This window comes from Ricinus communis, chromosome 8 (assembly GCF_019578655.1).
Source record: "Ricinus communis isolate WT05 ecotype wild-type chromosome 8, ASM1957865v1, whole genome shotgun sequence".
NCBI lineage: Eukaryota > Viridiplantae > Streptophyta > Magnoliopsida > Malpighiales > Euphorbiaceae > Ricinus > Ricinus communis.
In genome coordinates this window covers 15,765,711-15,784,816 of record NC_063263.1, presented here as the reverse complement: position 1 = coordinate 15,784,816, position 19,106 = coordinate 15,765,711, and the positions used below count along the sequence as shown (strand labels likewise).

The following is a 19,106-nucleotide window of genomic DNA, read 5'->3' as shown; positions in this document are numbered from 1 at the left end:
TTATAATTCCGTAAAGATATTTGGGATTTTGTAATTTGGTGGGTTGTTCATTTTGGCCTTTGCAATATCATTCTGATAAGGTAACATCAATAATGGCTTGGTACGAATTAGTTAAACAAAAAATACATATTTTTAACGTCATTTGAGAGAATGAAATTCTAAAATTAAGTAAATCACTTCCTTAAAAAATAATTAAAAAAATACATAATTCTTATTCACGAAATTTTGAAATTAATGTTATTTGAGAGAATAAAATTTTAAAATTAAGTAAATCACTTCTTAAAAGAAATAAATTAAATAAGTACACAATTCTTCGTGCAACTCATTCATGAAAAAAAAAAAAAAAAAAACTATTATGTTGCATGTTCTTATGAAATCATAGAATTCTCATTTCATGAACTGCGGAAAGGATAAACATATAAAATAAGATATAATAAGGAAAAAAGGAGGAATTGCAAATGGCATGAGCATTTTCTCGGCAAAATGTAATTCACACCCAAAGTTTGGTGTGATTATCCATAAACAAAAGCCTGGTATCATCATGATTTGACTTAATGGTGGGCGCTACTCTACCGAGCATTAATCATCCAAAAACCCATTTTTCCTAAGTATGATTATAATCTTCTTCTAAAAACCGGATTTCCAAAAATAACTGAAAATTAAAAACAGAAAACAATCTAAAGCAGACTGCAGAAGCAAAAAAAAGTAAAACAAAATCCCCCTTAGAAAACGCCCGCAGCGCACTAAGAAACCTTGCCTAGTGAAAAATCCTATTACAAGAAGTTACTCTGAATTTATATCTAATTCAGTTAGGGAAAAATTCACTGTCTTAAATTTATATCCAAAAATTAAATACATCTAATTTAAATTTTTTAATAAATAGTCCTTCAATTTATACCTAAAAATCAAATATATTAAATTTATTTATTTTTAAAATAAAACAATATTAAATCTTAAAATTAAATTAAATTATAAAAATCGAAAATAATATTTTATTTTATTAAATAATAACCTCTCAAATTTCAGATTTTACTAAACGCACTATTGTATCACACATCACTAAGTATCCTATACACACCACTAGATATTATACAATTGTATTAGTAAATTTATAAAATAAATATATTTTTAATTTTTATAATTTAACTAAAATTTAAAATTTTATATTATTTTAATTTTTAATTAAATTGGACATATCTGAGACATAGATTTAACAAATTATTTATTAAAAGGATTTAAATTATTGATTTTTGAATACAAATTCAAACAATAAATTGAATGTCTTTATCAGTCGACATAAGGCAAATTGATCCTTTATCCCAAAATCCTACCCCTATATAGTTTATATTTGCTGCGGGTCTCCCCAAAAATGTATCTCTTTGTATGCAAAGGTAGGCGTTTGTACGAGAGTGGAGACCACTTAGAACCAAAAAGTGAACTACACAATAAAGTCAGAAAACCAGAACTCTAAAAATCAAAAGACAAAAAAGAAATTGCGCACGAGCCATTGAAAGCTCTTTTCTTTTTCTTTTTGTGGAGATGACAGTAACATGTTCATAAAAAGTTCATTGACAACGATGGTGGTGGTGGTGGTGGGAGATACAACTCTAAAGGTCAAACATTAGACATTTATAGTTGGATTTATGTTCTCGCCTCGAGCAGCAGAACAAATGGATCAACCTTCTCGCTCGCTCATGATCTTTAAAATCCATCCTTGACAAAAATAAAAATAAAAATTGATATGATTTCAAGATATTACAACTTAAAAGTCATGTTCAGCTGCATGACATTTTCCAGCCAAAAGAAGGGACAGGGAGTAGAAAGAACTTACTGTTTAATGACAAGAAATGCCATATTTTTATACATCCTTTCTAACCTAATGATGTATTACACATGCATTTCAATTAAACAGGTTTCGTTTGTTACCTTTTTGGTTCTTCATTTTGTTCTTTGTTTTTTACTAACTAAAGCTTTGTATATCTGAACTGCATTCTATTTCATGAAAACTTCCAGTGATTTCTTTGCATACTAACCCAACAACGATTGTCACAGTGGTAAAAGATTTAGCAGTAATAGCTGAGTGACTGTATTCCACACCTTTTCATGATACATTGGACTTGCTTTCACCTGGATATGAATAGATGACAGCAAGCTCCCTGATCTGATTCCAAACAGATTCCGGAAGTTGATAGGATGCTTGTGTTTCCCTGTGCTCAATCTGCAGAAATTATTATCTTGGTGATTATGTTTGCATAAAAAGGATTGCTAAACATGCAGTACTAGTAATGCAAAAGCCTAATTCAACTGTAGAGCTATGAGGATTTTCTTATTCATGCTTTCCCATCTCTGTATAAGCAAAATGGATTCTTATGATAAATACCTCCATTCAGAGAAGAAAAAAAAGAAAAGAAAGAAAGTAAAAGCATTTTGATTAAAGATGACAAGAAACTTTTACTATTGTATTAAGATCCCATCAAGAAATAAGGTCTATAATCTATCACAGTATGGTTGAAACAAGCGCATGTAAATCATTTTAAAAACATAAAGCAATTAAGGAGATAGAAACCACCAGCTGCTAGCTATATCGCATCTTATGCATCAAAGCACAAGATGTCCAAAATTTCACCATTGAATATCATTAATTGTTCAATAGGGGCTGGATACTCTGCTGTGCAGCTCACACACACCCCTTCCTCCTCTCTCTTCTTAAAAGGAAAAAACATTGTGTTTAGCAAAAAGGTTAAACCCAGAGATTGAGCTTAGAGCTTGAGAAACCAAGGAAAGAAAACATACTCACCTTTCTCTTTTTGTGCATGTTATTGCAGCTAGCCTCCCTGCACATACCTTCCTCATCTCTCTTCTTAAAAGGAAAAAGAAATTATCTTCAATAAAAAGTTTAGACCCAGTGATCCAGCTTAGAGCTTGCGTAACCAAGGAAAGAAACAAAATATATATATAACTTATACTGACCTTCCTCTTTTTCTGCATGTCATTGCGGCTAGCCTTTAAAAGGTTTCGCCATTTGTCCTGAACCCAAAGTAGTATAAGGAACAGCGAACAAAAACAAGAAAATAAATAACACTACCATGAACTACCTTGAGATTTACAGAAGTGCGATAAGATGACGATGAGAACAGTAACTTCTTTATGTGAGTCCATTTTCCAACTCCATACTTAGAAACACCATCAACTAACTTCATCACTTCAGAAGGGGTCCACCTCCTGTGACGCCGTCTCTGTTTTCTAGCCTTTTTTATCCTTGTGGCACAGTCACTTTGTGAGATATCCTTTTCTGAGTCAGCTAAAGAAGTTTCCATGTCTAAATCTTCAGTTGAAACTGAAGCCCTGTTGTCATTGCAACCATCAAAGTCATTCACCTAAACAGAAGAATGACGGCTATAAATGAGACGCAGTAATGCTTCCTGTTGAGAACCTCAAGATAAAACCCTGCTCAATTTAATAGGCAAACTTCATTAAACTCCATTTATTAGCATTACCTACCAAAGAAGTATTTTTCATTGATTGACCTTCCTGGACTCGAAGATCAAATGGAACAGGAATACAAGATCCTTCAAGAGATTCTTTTTGAAAAACTAAATGTGCAACCCCTATTCCCTTCTGATGGTGCTGCTTGTGAGATCTAGCCAGCAGGGAGTCTTTTCTTGCATTCTTAGTGGATGCCCCCCATTTTCGGCTGTGATATCTTGACTTCTGCTCTTGCAGTCCTTTGGTCCATATCCTAGTAGGCCTATAAGTTCGCTTTCGTGTAACAAGTATATTTGCAATATTAGTTTCATCTACAGAAGCAAATTTAATCTCTCTGACAGGAGAAGAAGCACTCTCCAAAGAATTGCAACCATAAAACTTCTCCCTTTTCACATGATTTTTTTCAATGAATTGGTCATCTGATATATCAGTGGAGTCAGGAGCACTTCTAGATGATGATTTACTTGATAAAATTACAGTTTCTCCTTCATCAGCCTTGGATGTTTTACCACAGTCCAACAAATTCAAACCATTGACAATTTCACCTTGGTTCTGCAAACCAAATAAAATATGACGTTTCAGCCATTGCCTGTCCAGAACTGATGTTTCACGCCCAAACATTCCGCTGAAGACTTGGCGGAGATCTTGAGCAGTCATCTTGTCAAGCAAAAGAGAATTCTTATCACATGGACACTCAAATACCATTGCCCTTGAAGATGCATCAACTAATTCAATGTCACGTTCTCCTTTCCGGGAACACGAGGAGTGGCTTTCTAAAGGCACATTTTCTAGACAGGAATCTTCCCGTGCATTACAATTCAAATTGGAATCTGTAACAGCTGCTTCAGCACCTAGATGGAGAAGAAAGGAAATTTCAGATGGTCATTAGAGAAAAATTTGATTAATACATGCCATCCAACATGGTTTAATAACTCTCTGAGAACTTGCCCAATACAGATTCCTGACATGTGGAAAGAAGACTAAAATCTCCAAGAGGAACCTTCTTATCAGTGCCTTGCATCCTATTGTTGTCTTCCTACAAATAAAGCAACCACCTTCAGGTAACACTACATATTTTTCAGATAATAATTTGCAAATTGATATTTCTTAAAGAGTATTTTAAATCAGAATATATATGATTGAAGAATGAAATTATAATTGACAGGTATAGTATCAAAATGCAACCAAAAATTGGCAGGTACAGATTTTGAATCTAACATGTAAGACAAAACTTTGAAATCAATCAATGCAGAATGCAAAACAGGGAGAAAAGTTTCACTTCTTATGGATTGCTTGCAAGAAAATCAGGCACTGAAAGGAAGCATGGTTCTAAAATTTCTTAAGTTCCTGAAGGTGATTTCGCATTAAAGTCCATGGAGATAAAAGGTTCTAGAGTATAGCTGCAAAAGAAAGTCAGCTAAAGAAAGAAAATGTCCATTTGAACCATTGAAAAATAATCACATAAGTGGTAAAGAAGGCCATATCCCAACCACCCATGACGCAGACGATTTAATTAAAAAAAAAAAACAGATTAATCCAAGCTACTCTTGAATGCTAAATATCTTGTTCTTCAGACATGCTTTATGCAAGAGGTGCAAGCATAATCATAACTTTATTGCAAGTAAAAATGTGCTGTAATAATGGTATTACCAGCCTTTTGTCAGCTTAGAAGTCTAGACATAAGGAAAGACTAATGTGTCTTGAAAAAATATATTTTGTCATTGCCCAAAATTACAATAAGCTATAATCTTCATAGTTCAAGATGGAACAATTTTATGGTCTTCAAACAAATAAATTATAGCTAAATTGAGGAGAAGGTATGTTAGAAAATGCAACTTGAGTGAAAATAGTTTAAACTTTATCAAAACTTTGGTCAATTATAAAAATTATCAGCAAGAATGTTGAAAATCCAGCAAACTTGGAAGACAGAAGTTTCAGCCAGCAGTATAAAGATTCGCAGCACAGTAAATTAAGTTTGCATAATTAGTCTAAATTAGAATATGCAAATTTTCTAGGAAACAAAATTGCCCAGTTGAAAAGATCAAGTATGTTAAGAGAAGCACATATCAATAGAACACCAATAATAGATTTGATTTATATGTGTTCCTGGTCTTGATTCAAAAAGACTCAATTGCTGAACAAATTCATCCCTTATGAAATTTTTCATAAAGCAAAACTATGATATGAACTGATTACAAACTTAATACTCTCATCTCATGCTTTTACCTTTGTTTTCTCTTCATGTGCAAGGTACAAATCCAATGCATCTGAGAAAGGAACCAACCAACCAACAAGAGAAAAGTTAACATCAAAAGACAATTTATCTAATGAACTCCTTAACTCTGTTAAAGCAAGCAGTATCTTGACTTTTATATCAATTTTTCAAAACCACTAGACCCAGCAATATTTGAAATTAATATGACAATGTAAAACCAAAAAAAACTATGAGGTCATCAATAAAAACACAAAGTTTAACTTAAATCAGCAAACAGTCTTACTAGGATTTGGTTGATATTGTTTATAGTTCTGATGTTCATATATACAGAAAAGTAACCCTATTATTTACAAGCTTTATTTGCTTTTCCAAGGTTCCACAGCCAGAACGAAATATACATCCAAAATTTAATGAGCAGATGCATTCAATTCCAAAATGAAAATTACAGTTATCTATAATGGAATTGCTATAATGCTATTAATATTTGTAACAAAACCGCATACATAATAAGAGAGTGAAAGCTTGAGAGATATATGATAAAATAATTCATCCATGTTACTATGAATTGCCAAGATGATTACCACCATCAAATTTGATCTGATCATACTCAATAGCACATGAAAAACTCTCAATACTGAAGCCCCCTAGTGAATTGAATGCTTCAAAACCAACAGGACAATTGAAACAGTCTCCGTCACATTCAGGCAAGTAATGTTGCAATCCTGTAACTTCATCTTCGAAGGTTGTAAAATAGCATAGATCTTGGTCAACCTACACAAAGACGAGATATTACATAAACACATGATGGTTCTAGCATTTTACTCCAAGGTTTTCAGAAGGAATAATTGAATAAAAAAATTTCCAGGAAACAACAATAAGATAATCATCCTCCTATAGTCACTAAAGATATCTTTTGGCGTCCATACTAAAACATGGAGAAAAGCAACTAAACTGGAGGCTGCATGGGATGATTATAGTAAGTTTGATTTTGCATTCAAACTGTTTAATTCATATGTTGACGACTTCTCCATTAACTTACGTTAATTTCTGAAGCATTTACTTCACTTATAATTAATCCCACTACTAACATGATTACCTCGGCATGGCTATATAAGAACATGCTGGCACTCTCATCTATCGACAGGCGCTCTGGTTCTGTGTCTATCATCAATTTAAATCTGTACTGAACTACAAACAAACAAACAAACACCAAGCATGAATTGCAATTTCATAAATGACTCTTCAGAAAATTAACAACTAGATGCACCTAATAAGTATAATTGACATTAAGTAATCAGAGCAATACATATAAATTCTTAGATCAACTCTACAAAATTCTCTTGAATATTACTTCCGCCACATCAACGATTACTAAAGCTAACATTTTGTCCACACAAATCCATTCGCAAGCACCACTTACATACAACGCAAAAAAAAAAAAAAAAAATCCAGAATCTTCCACATTCATTAAGCAAATCATTTGGACTATAAAAAATTCTCTCATACTCAATCTAAAGAGAATTGCAACTATTTTTTCATGTTTATATCAACAGCTTAGAAAGGAAAAAAAAATGGTCAGTTGGTCACCATGCAGAACAATCGCATTACAACATTTCTCAGCCATTAAACATTAAAAAGAACAAACAACAAAGCGAAAGCAATAAATGTTCTTCAATGTAAAGATAAAATGAACGAAGATGATACCTTGTACAGAGATTAAGAGATTCAAAGAAGAGCAAAACGAGCTTAAAGTCGAAGAGCTAGTGAAATGAAGAAAAAGAGGGAGAGTAGAGAAGGAGAAGAGTGTAAATAATAATTATAATAATATATGTGATTTAATATAAAAAAATATTTTGTGGGCGGATGTGAAATGAGTTGAAGAAAGGTAGATTGGAATGGTGGGTTTGAAATCCGGGTGCGCGTGCATGACATGTGATGTGTACTATGCGCGTGTCGGGCAGGCAGGCACCTGATTGATGGAAAACTGGAGTTATATTGATTTTGTCTTGTTTCGCCGCCGTCCAAATTAATGACGGCGTTACCGACTGTCTCGCCCACTGCACTAATTATATCTAGAGTTAATATATATATCTGTAGGGTTGATATATGGTGTGTCAAATAGAATTTATATATATATATTTAAATTTTAAATTTAAGATTAAATTAAATTAAAATTTTTACTATTTTATTTATATATTTTTAAATAAATTAATTAGACTGCATTTCTATTCTGACATTTAAATTACTTTATGTTAATTTTATTGTATAAATTTTATATAAATTTTACAAAATTAACTATTAATTTTTTTTCTAAATGTTATTAACCGATTATATTGAAAATTAAAAATAAAATTTAATTATAATTATAAATTTCAATTTAACATTATGATAGTCTTTTCAATTTAAATAGTTATTTTAATTTCAATATTTCGGTAAAATTAATTTTTAAATTTAATTTATTATATTATATTACACCGAAATTAATTAAATTATTAATTTTAAAAAATAAATTATACAGTTAGCATAAATTTAGTTTTTCGTGCTTGTTGATTCATCCAACAACTTATATATAAAAAAAAAGGAATAAATTAAATGAAACATTTTAAGCTTTCTTCTTCATGACACCAACCCACCCACCACTGCTTTCTAAAATATATCTCTTCCGCCGCGTCACCAGCCTTCTCTCCACCACCACCACCGCAAGAAGGAATTTTAAGACGTTTCTCCAACCGTTCCAATCTAAAACCTCGGTCGCTCTTTATACACAAAGACTTAATATTACTATAATCAATAATGTCCATCTCGTTACAGCAGCTTGCAGAAAATAACCTATCTTCGTTCCTTTAAGAATTACTCGATCTATTTTTCTCAGTAAATGCTCTCTGCATAGCTCAAAGTACATCTAATTCACTTAGTTGATTTGGTTTTCTTTTTCCTATTTTTGTAATTTTTGTTTTTGTTTTCCATTTTTTCTGAATCAATAGTTTTTACTAAATAATTGTTAGAAAAAATAAGTTAAAAAGTACTATTTTAAGAAAAATATAGTGTTTCATATTCTCTTACAATTTAAAACATGTATAAATATTTATATAATTAACATAATAGAATTAGTTTTGTCTTAATAATAAAGTGGCTCAGAAAACGCCATTAAAAAAAAAAAGATTAGAAAATCCTTGGCATCACTATCAAATTGGGGCCCCAAAATAAAAGCACAGCAGCCCCATGAAACAGCAGAGCTGTCAATCTTAGTATTCTCAAACACAACCCATCAATCAGTCAAAACTGAAAAGCAAATTGACAATGACCACTGGTAGTATTATAATTAGTCCATACATCAACAGTCTAAGGTTTGTTTTCATATCTACTTAATTAATCTAAAACTCACTGCATTGTTTCTTGATAAAAATTTGTATGTCTGCCCATTTACTTTAATGAATTATGATATATCAATTAACCAAAACAGTGGCTCCATATTTGCACATGGAGCTTTTGGGATCAGTTATGTGCACATGTCCTGCCTGTAACCTAATGGGAAATTTGCTGTGATTTATTAGTTACCTTTCATGGGATTCATATAAACATTTTGAGCCCTATTTGGAATGTCAATAGTGTTTATTTTGGAAGCCAAAAGTTTTGAATTTAAATTTTGTTCTTTATATTTGGTGACTTTCATATTTATAATAATTATTTTTATTGTATAGTCTACCGCAGATCAAGACCTATAAATAAAAAATTCAATGGAACCATAAATAAAACTTCCTGTTTTGAATTGCATAATATCTCGAATTAAGTTTGGTGTGATTGATCTTGTCTGATCGGAACTAGAAGGAACTGTTTGCAATAAGCACACAAATAGAGTATCTAAGTTTAGTATCACTAGTCATACACTAGTAGAAAAAATTAAGTGACACAATCGGTTGCATGAAGAACAAAAAAATTTATTTTTGAGAATTCAAGAAAAATTACAAACCAATCAGAGCATATAATATATTTTATTATTGTCACTCTCCAAGTGGTTATGTACATTGTAGTTGATATAAAACTTTCCAGTAAATTATTGGAAAATACAAGAGCTAAATATAAATTGTAAAAAAATATTTGAGAACAATTATTACCCAAAAGTCTATATTGCCAACAGATACTGAAACTCAAAGTCATAGGGTATCTTCTCAACAGAAATGGAGGTGACTTTGCCACTATTATGGCTCCTGAAGCAATCCACAATTGATTTCCTCAATGACCCAGATGTAGGCAACTGATGACAAACCCATTCCACTAATGAGTTCGTGTCTGGAGCAAAATCAAGCATGTTCCTAAGCAGAAGTTCTGGGAATGCAATTCTTTTTGTGCTAGTCACTATAATAGATGCTTGCAAGTATTCTAGCTTGGATTTCTCTAGCTCGGCTATAACACCATCTCCTGTGTATACTCTTACCTGCATTCAGGATTTTTTGAAGTCATTGTAAAGACTTTCTCTAGCAATTTCAGTCAGGTTTTGTATGGTAAACATGCTTTAATTATGTGACATGAATCCTCAGGAATTTGATTATGCAACTTACAGCTGGAGAAGAACGGGTTCCGCAACATAGAGCAAATGTGACGTTAGGATCCATTAATTCAAGTCCGCAAAGCTTACGAACAATGGCTTCTTTATCATCGGTTTCGCTCTTCTGATGAATCTTAATTTAGAGAAATTGAATTTCAGAGAATAATTTAGTGATACCAGATAGTATATCAGGTAACAGAACATGGGGTCAATGTAATTTACCTTGTTAGAAGAAGTTGCCTTCCTCAGAATATACTGCTCTATAGCCTGAGCATTAATTGTGTTGCCACCAACGTTTAGAGTTGCCTGAAACGTTGAAGCCATTCATATTCTTAATTAAACCGAGTTTACAGTAACTACATGTTGGGGATTCATTTTCTTCTTCTTACATTTACATCTTAAAAGCAGGACATAATAAAGATTGAGAAGTACCTTGTTCATCAATGTCAACAATTTTTCTGGAGTTGAAGGTACTCCATATTGAATAAAACCCTGAAATGATCGTAGCAATGGTTGAATGTAAGAATTTTAAACAAAGTGGTTAGAAGAATGTATATTGCTACCCTGATTGCTTCCATCAGATCAGCAGCTTAACACATGTTTAATAGCCAGCTGCTCTGATAAATTAGGATGTCGGATCACAAAGCACATCAGGTTAGCCAATCTCCATTAGATAAAAAATAAAATAAGAATAAAATTTCCATAATATACATGCATGATACAAGCATTGTACATGTTGATCCAGAAAGCTAGTTTCTGATGGTAAGTTAAGAATCGCAAATCCACAGTCTCCAGATTGTCCATCAAGACCCTGCAAACACAATTAATCATTTATTAATTCTGCTTTCTTCAAGATTACATTAGATCTGTATAATTAATTCTGTGCTTCTAAGTGGTGATTTCACAATCCTGGTCCTGGAGACGAGTCAGAGCTCTTTGCATAGTTATACATTAGTTAAATTACATTAAGTCTACTGTGCTTAAAAAATTGCATAGTTGTATATAAATTCTACATACCTTAGTCGTCGTAGCAAAGGAATAGAACTTGAACTTGAAATGCATTTTGGGTCCATAGAGCTTGATGTGAAAATGACCAAGTTCTTGTAAGGACCAATATCCCTTGGAATAGACTCTTCTGAATTGAAGATTCCATATGGATCCTGTTGCCTTGATTCTCTTTGTAACATAAGGTTTGTCTTGGAGTTTGAGCTAGTGTCAGTCCTGAAACTTAAAGAAGCTTGCAATGACCTAGAAATTGGGCCTGACTTCTCTAGTTCCATTGCTCTTGATGTTCTTAGTAACCTAACGTATATGAAGTTCAAACACTTCATGATATTCTCTGATAGCTTGTTGGGTTGGAACTGCTGGGCATTGTTCTCTTCTGATAGAATTGCATTAGATAGTGATTTTGGCAAGAGATCTGTGGCAAATTCCACTTGCCTCTCTCGCAGCTAAAGCAGAAAAAAAAAAAAGAAAAAAAAAAGATTCTAAGAACATCTGTCAGGTTCCTTCTTAGTAGACTTCGGAGTTTCAAGAAGGCTCTATAATATGTAAAGCAATTGAGGCATACCTTAGGTGACGGATGTCTAAGGTCTCGCAAAGGCGAAGGAGACTTCAGCAATCCACTTTTTTTTGGAATTCGATCCTGAAACTTGCTAACCTCTTCATGGAATTGATGTTCTTTGTGATGAGGAAATTCTACTTTTGAACTTCCAGTTTTGTCATTCAGAGTAAAGTCATTAGCAATGTAGTCACCTTTAATTGCTTTACTTATGAAATGCAATGCCTTGGTCTCAAATCCCATCTTTTCTTGAACACCTCTGTGTAAAGGGCTTGGCATTGTACTCCAGAAATGGCTTTGAAGGTTGTCTGTATTTCTAGGTTGCCATTGTTTTGATTTTGTCTCTTTCATAATTTCTTGTTCACGTCTCAAACCTAGTTTGAGTTGGCTTATTTGAGCTTCTAGTCGAATTATCTCACTCTCAGTCATGGCTAATTCTGCTAGGAGCTCCTTTGCCTGTGTATACATAAAATATTAGATACAAAATAATTTCTTTTGTTAATAAGCCAATTAATTAATTATGTCATAACTTAGAATTGAAATAAATTAACAGTTAGTAGGCTTTGTAGTTCATTTGTTCTCTTTATCACACTTGTTATAATTCTTGCTTGACGGCTAAAAGAAGTTGGCACCAACTGTTTGGTAGGCCAAAAGCAAATAAAGAAAACTAGCTACTTTTTGTAGAAACCCAAATGTATTTCTCCTAATTTAAATTTAAAATATGAAAAGGAATTGAAGAAACCATAATTCTTTCACCACCTTCATTTTTCTAATCTGTTTTAGTCAATTGCTACATTTTTTTTCTTTTTTTGATATTACAAAAAATATATTTCAAAGAACAATTTATTAGATTTAAACTCCCAACTTTTGGCAATATGAAGGTTGTATTACACCACTAAATTATAAGTTCAATGGAACTATTTTTTTTGGAATTTTCTTAGCTAATCCAAGTGTATTACACTCAACTGTTGGATAAGTAATATATTAGATAATTATAAAATTTAAAATACAAATTATTTTTTTATTATTCATATATAAAATATTCAGAATACATAATATTTCGATAATAATTAGATGCAATGTAATAAAAGTAAATAAGTTATTCTCTATTTTCTTTTTTTTATATCACAATTTGAATATTCTTAATTAGTTAGGTGGGGACTTTAGAATTAAAGGACCCTCTCCAAGAAAAGAAATGAATGCTTCTTTTTTTTTTTTTTTTTATCCATAATGAATGCTTCTTTTGAGTGATCATCATTTCCATGTCCCCTATTTTTTGTGTGCTTGCCCACACATAAAAGGATGAAGAAGAAGAAATAAAATACCTTGGGAGGGAGGAAGTTTGGGATAGAGAAGCCAGACCCTTCATTCTTTTTTTGTAAAAGCTCCAAGATTTCATGCACCTTTTCTTCTTGTTTCAGCATTTTCTGTAGGGCAGATACCTGTATATACAAAACATGGAATTTCATGAGTTTATAACCATATACTCTCAACTTATAAAATTTAAATCTCTATATGTTCCAAAACTTTAAGTAATTAAGCTGCTTTAATTACTTACCTCTCTTTCAAGTGCCTCTCTTTTTTCTTGCCCACTAATCTTCTTTCTTCTCTGTAACAACACATAACCCGAAACACATTAACCAAGTATCAACACATACAAAATTGAAAAAAGAAAATAGAAAAGCATTGAAGATAAAACGTATACAAACTTACAATATCCAATGGCACACTCAAATTGGCCTGCAAATTATTACCCTTACTTGCCATGAAGGATATGTTTGTATGCAGTACTGTAGCTCCAACTACCATTCTCAACACCTGAGGGAGGCATTAAAACAACAAAAAGGAATGGCCAAGAAGTAAAAGGTAATGACAGAAAAATAAGATACCCAGTTGGCTTAGACCTAAAGGAAGAGTGACTTGCTGCTGCTGCTGCTGCTGGTGGCTTAGAAATAAAGAAGTGTCGAGATTTGATTCGTTGATCAGCAAGAGAAAGGAATGCTTAAGTTTGGGGATTGAGAGGAGATGAGAAGGAGCTTTCAGAGGGTGAGAGAGATGTGGGTTAAGGCAAGACTTTAGATAAGTGCAAAGAAAGAGCGCTGAAGTTGGCAATTTTGGATTTTGCTTAGCGTAGCTTGCACTTGTGGATTAGTGGTTATACCTTCTTTAACAAAGCTTTTCTCAAAGGCTTTATATCCACAAGAATGCTCAACAAATAATGTATCAAATAAGTGATCCAATTTTCTATTCACATTCCATTAACTAAGGTCTCGATTTTGAATTTTTGATATGCAAATGCGTTAAACTTAATATTTTACCATCCGTAAGGATTCTGTCCGGCGTGCTCTAAATTAACTATATATATATATATATATAATCCAACTTCATAATCATTATATAATCTAAGTGCTATATTACATACGATGTATAATTATATAATTTAAAATAGAAGGTGACTTTCATTGTTTAAGTTAAATAAAATATATTTATGTTACTCATTCAATTCAATAACTAAACATAATACACAAACTATATACATATAACATATATGTATATAGAGTCCATGCATATATTGCATAAGAGGAAACCTTGAAGTCAAATGCTTCATTATTCTAGTCAACTAGACTTCTAATTCTAAGTTATTCGTTGGGCCTTTCTTCCTTTTTTGATTAGAATTAGGATTGTTATTTATTTTGTCCTTTTCCTTTAATGACTAGAATAATTACTTTAGCGTATAAAAACTTAAAATCAGACTTTATATTGATAGCTTTCTGTATAACAGTTTTAATCAAATAGAAATTCTGTTTTTTCTTTTTAAGTTCACAGAGATATGAACTTTCATTGTTTTAAGAAAGTTTTTTTGGGTTTCGTTCTTTATTTATTTATTTATAAATCTCTTATTACTATTCCTATTTTGGCTTTCAATTTAGGGTCTGCTGCAGATTTATGTTGGTTTATTATTTGATCCTGGAAAAAGAGAAAACTGCATATATCAGATCTACAAGCTATACGTGAGTGGCTCTTTCTACAATTATAATCTTTTCGTCATTGATTCAGTTTCTTCTTCTTTTCTTATCTCTTTTGGGGTACTGTGTACTTGTGAACAGTCAAGTTTACATAAGAACCTTTAAAATTGGCAAGTTGCATGTTGTTACTTATTAGGTTCAATTCAATGGATGTATTATACTTGTGAGACAATTAAAGGGTAAGTAGAGCAGCTCTGGTATCAAAACTTTGATTCATATTTTCAATTGGTATTAAAACAATAAAATGTGTCAATTTAGGATACCTAATCATTATGGGTGTACACAAATTAACCAAACCGAATTGAGGGAATTCAATCCAAATTAAAAATTATGGTTTAAGTTGTGTCATGGTTGGATTTAGTCTTAGAAATTTTTATAAACTAAATTTCTTGTTTGGTTTTACTTTAAGAAAATAAAATTTCAGTTAAACCGAACCAATAATATAACAAAAATATATTATTTTTTTCATAATATATACTAGTCCAATAGTTGTCTTGTTTCTTTAGACTACATACTTTCCAATTACCCACCACTCTTTAAATCTTCATCTCATTCTTTATAACTTGTAACAAATAATTTACCTTTTTTAATTCTAGTGCTTTTCAGTTCTAATGAAATCTCAATTTGGTTTTTTAGATTTATCATATGTGATTCATCATATTAATAAAGTAACTGTTAATTGATTTTTCTTTTTGGATACTTTTTGCTGTGTACTTATTAATATATTATTCTATGTGTTAGAGATATTTATTATATACTATCTTTTCTGGGATATTTCATTCTAAGTTATTTATACTAAGAAATTCAAGTGCACAACTCATAATTTGTATTTCTATTATAACATTGATAAGGTCAATTATTATTCAGCAATGTGATTCTATTTTTAATATTTATCAAATTTAGATGATCTTTTCAATTTTTTTTTAATTTATGTACTTATTATTTTTATCAAATTGACCAAATTGACTATTCAAACCGAGTTTAAATAGTTTTGTTTCATATATATTTTAGTCTTATCCGGTTTGGTTAAGAGTCAAGTATTTAGAAACCGATTTTATTAGTTTGGTTAAAAATATTTATTATAAATCGATCAAATCGAAACATAAACACCTCTTACTAACCTGCTGATGTGGCAATTTGAAAAGAAATTCTCTTTAATTTTCATTTAGAGAAAGATTTGGTGTGAGTTGAGTTCGCTCATTAGGCAACATTTGAATGACATGATGTGGAGAATCATAACAAATATTTTTTTTCAGATTGCCACGTCCGCATCAGATGATCGGTTGAAGTCTTAATACTAATTAGAAATAAATTAAAACATTGATACCAATTGGAAATATGATCCCAAAATTTGGTACCAACTGTTTATTTACCGGAAAATTAAATTTGAAATATATACTATTACTATTTGATTAATTTTTTTTTGGATTTACATCTAATTTTGATAAAATTTTGGAACCACGTAGTTTTAGTAATTGAGTTTATTTGTTTTTTTTTTTTAAATTATTGTTGTTCCAGGTTAGTTATTATCTTTTATATTGGTGATATCTATAATTTGTCTTTTAATAAATATTATAATATTATAAAAAATAATATAAATTAAAATTTATTTGTCGTAATACTGACATGTATAGGATCTCACATCCAAAATTTATAATTGATGGTGTCATAAGGAATGTTGATTAAATTTATAACTGAAATGGTGTCAACAGATTATAAAGGATGGGTCATCATCACATGATCACCAGAAGCAAGAAACAGATGATTACTCGAAGCAAGAAAACCAAGTGCAAGCCAGTAATACACACTCCAACAAAGAGGAAGGAAAGAAAGAAACTCTGCTTCCACACCCGGAATCCAGAGCTTCCAATTGAACTTGTAATCGAAATCCTGAGCTGGTTATCTGTAGACTGTTTGACAAGATTCAAGAGTGTCTGCAGGCAATGGTGTGAGTTGATTCAAGATCGCTACTTCGTCGAAAAACATCTGAGTCGAAGCAATTTATTCAGCTATTATCAGGATGGATATAAAGAAAATGGAGAAGCTATTGACTGGATATCCAAATTGGATGGTCTGGTAGTAGAGCTAAACAAGATCTCTAACAAGGTTCGCATCAGGAATTTAGCAATAAAAAAAATATATGATTTCCCTGATCCTGAACACCAGATTTATGACATGCTGATTGGTTTTTCTCGTCGCTGCGGTTACTATAAAGCGGTGTCTTTACATTCTTGCAAAGGGAAGAACCATGAAAGTGGATTTGAAATTCTTACAATTGGAAGTGAAGAGGAACCCTCATGGAGAACTCTCGATTCCGCTTTTTTCCGGGATTTTGACAGTCAAAAGGAAAAGCTTTGGAGCATTAGAGTTGATGAGACTGCTTATTTTGTCAGAACAAGTAAGGGTGGATTAGAAGATTATGAGATAGTATCATTTGATTTGAATACTGAATGTTTTACAAGTAGCATTTTGCCAAGGAGTTCCTTGTCGGATAGTAACTATAGTGTTTTTATCATACCATGGGAAAATAAGTACTTATCAATAGCTGAATTAGCAAAAGGTGATGAGCTCCGTGTCTTGGTGTTTCAAGATTGCAAGAAGGGAAAATGGGCTGAAGAGAAGATCGTATTCCCGATCCCCTTGAAAATCTTTAAGAAAGCTCCTGGTTTCGAGATACAAAATGTTGAGATTCTTCAAGGTTTCAGAAACTTTTTCACGTTCAGAGTGGGAGGAAAAAAATGTTATATGTATGACATCAGAAGGGAAAGGATATATTCTTTGGCCACGAGACAAGATAATTTAATCAAAATTAAACAAGGACTAGTTGCTTTCAAAGGAATGAGACCAGAGTAAGAAGAAGAACCAAATCAAGTACAACTTGTTGAGTTATTATTGATATGTGTTTGTCTACTTCCTTTGGTAAATACAAGGGTCAGGTCTCTCCATTGTATTCGTAGATTTTGTGGGAGTTTCTTGATTTGCATGTTTTTAGGTAGATGCTCGTATTTGTTCGAGCAAACGGGCAATTATATTGATTGACAGAGACAAGAACATGTTATGATAGTACGTAGCTAGTCTTTTTCTTTTTTCTTCTTATCCTATATATATATATATATATATATATATATATGGCAGGTAAGTTACACTTTAGGATAAGAAGAAAAAAGAAAAAACTAGTTTCGTATGGATGATTGAAATATATTCGTTAATTTTAAATAATAAGATATACATTAATTATTTAATATTAAAATAAATTTTTTATTAGTCAGTCAAATTAGAAAGAGTTCTTCTACGAAATGAGACGGAAAGAGTGATTCCAAAGAATGATTCCATTCTCCTTATTAGTGGTAAAATATTTATGCATCAGTGTTATTTTTTATATTATTTATAATATATACACTAAGCCTCATAACAATCACTTTGTATTTTTTTCTTATTTTAAAATATAACTTATACTGTCCAATAGGCGTTTATTAGTAAAAAATTAAAAAACCTGCATTGATATATGAAATTTCTTATTGTATAAATAATTGACGCATAATTAAATATATAAAATATAAAATATGTATATATTTTTTATTTATTGTGATGTAATTATAATGTATATATAAAAGTTTCCCTATCGTTTTGGATAAAAAATTTCCTATGCAATAGATGATTAAAAAGTGAGTGTTTTATATTTAAATGTTTAAAATTTTAATATATATATATATATATATATATATATATGTATATATTAAATAGGAAAAATTGTAGTTGGATCGAAATTTGAAAAAAAAAATAGTAATAAGAATTACAGAAGTAATAGTTAAGTATCAATAGTTTCATAAATAACTACTGAGCCGTTCGTTAAACATTAACTTAACCCATAATATTTATAAAATAAGGAGTATTAATTATGATCTTAATGGTGAAATGTAGTTAATATAAATACAGTCCACATATACAATTCTTTGCCAATTCAATTTTCAGTATATATGGGAGAATTTAGTTCATCATAATACTATTTTATATAAAATATACATGAATAATTGGAATCAATAATTTGTGTTGGAGAGGATGACGACAAATTCATAATTTCAAATCCTTACAAAAACAACAGACATAATTCACTAATTATTGAATCTGTTACTTTGAAGTTACTTTTAATTTCAATCTTCTTCTTTTTTCTTTTTTCTTTTTTGAGAAATGCCATTAAATTTTAATTTTAGTATTGATTGTGTCTTACATTTTCTTTTGAAAAGCTAAGGAAAGAAAAAAAGAAAAAGAAAT

The 19,106-nt window shown here is 31.2% G+C and overlaps 2 protein-coding genes across 15 annotated transcripts; both read right to left on the bottom strand.

The window, feature by feature from the left end:
- Positions 1-1,468: 1,468 nt before the first annotated feature.
- On the bottom strand, positions 1,469-7,537 carry LOC8264869. Of its 14 annotated transcripts, none has more exons than XR_007217116.1 (12): positions 7,406-7,537; positions 6,798-6,889; positions 6,283-6,472; positions 5,713-5,753; positions 4,435-4,522; positions 3,502-4,337; positions 3,096-3,377; positions 2,971-3,027; positions 2,798-2,860; positions 2,570-2,705; positions 2,098-2,218; positions 1,469-1,713 (listed from the first exon to the last, which is right to left on the bottom strand). XR_007217116.1 is itself a non-coding variant. In XM_025159161.2 (11 exons), the coding sequence occupies exons 2-10, from the start codon at positions 6,867-6,869 to the stop codon at positions 2,102-2,104; spliced, it is 1,746 nt and encodes a 581-aa protein (XP_025014929.2). In that variant the 5' UTR covers positions 6,870-6,889; positions 7,406-7,537; the 3' UTR covers positions 1,469-1,713; positions 2,098-2,101. The 14 variants fall into 14 exon arrangements, 10 of the variants coding, with proteins under 10 accessions (XP_025014929.2, XP_048234526.1, XP_015581025.2 ...); XR_007217117.1 differs by having other exon boundaries at positions 2,570-2,702; XR_007217118.1 differs by having other exon boundaries at positions 2,798-2,857.
- Positions 7,538-9,677: 2,140 nt separating this feature from the next.
- On the bottom strand, positions 9,678-13,940 carry LOC8264871. The gene is made up of 10 exons (XM_015725533.3): positions 13,522-13,940; positions 13,367-13,417; positions 13,134-13,250; positions 11,818-12,264; positions 11,265-11,698; positions 10,959-11,058; positions 10,680-10,739; positions 10,470-10,553; positions 10,261-10,380; positions 9,678-10,136 (listed from the first exon to the last, which is right to left on the bottom strand). The coding sequence occupies exons 1-10, from the start codon at positions 13,615-13,617 to the stop codon at positions 9,825-9,827; spliced, it is 1,821 nt and encodes a 606-aa protein (XP_015581019.1). The 5' UTR covers positions 13,618-13,940; the 3' UTR covers positions 9,678-9,824.
- Between the last annotated feature and the right edge of the window lie 5,166 nt (positions 13,941-19,106).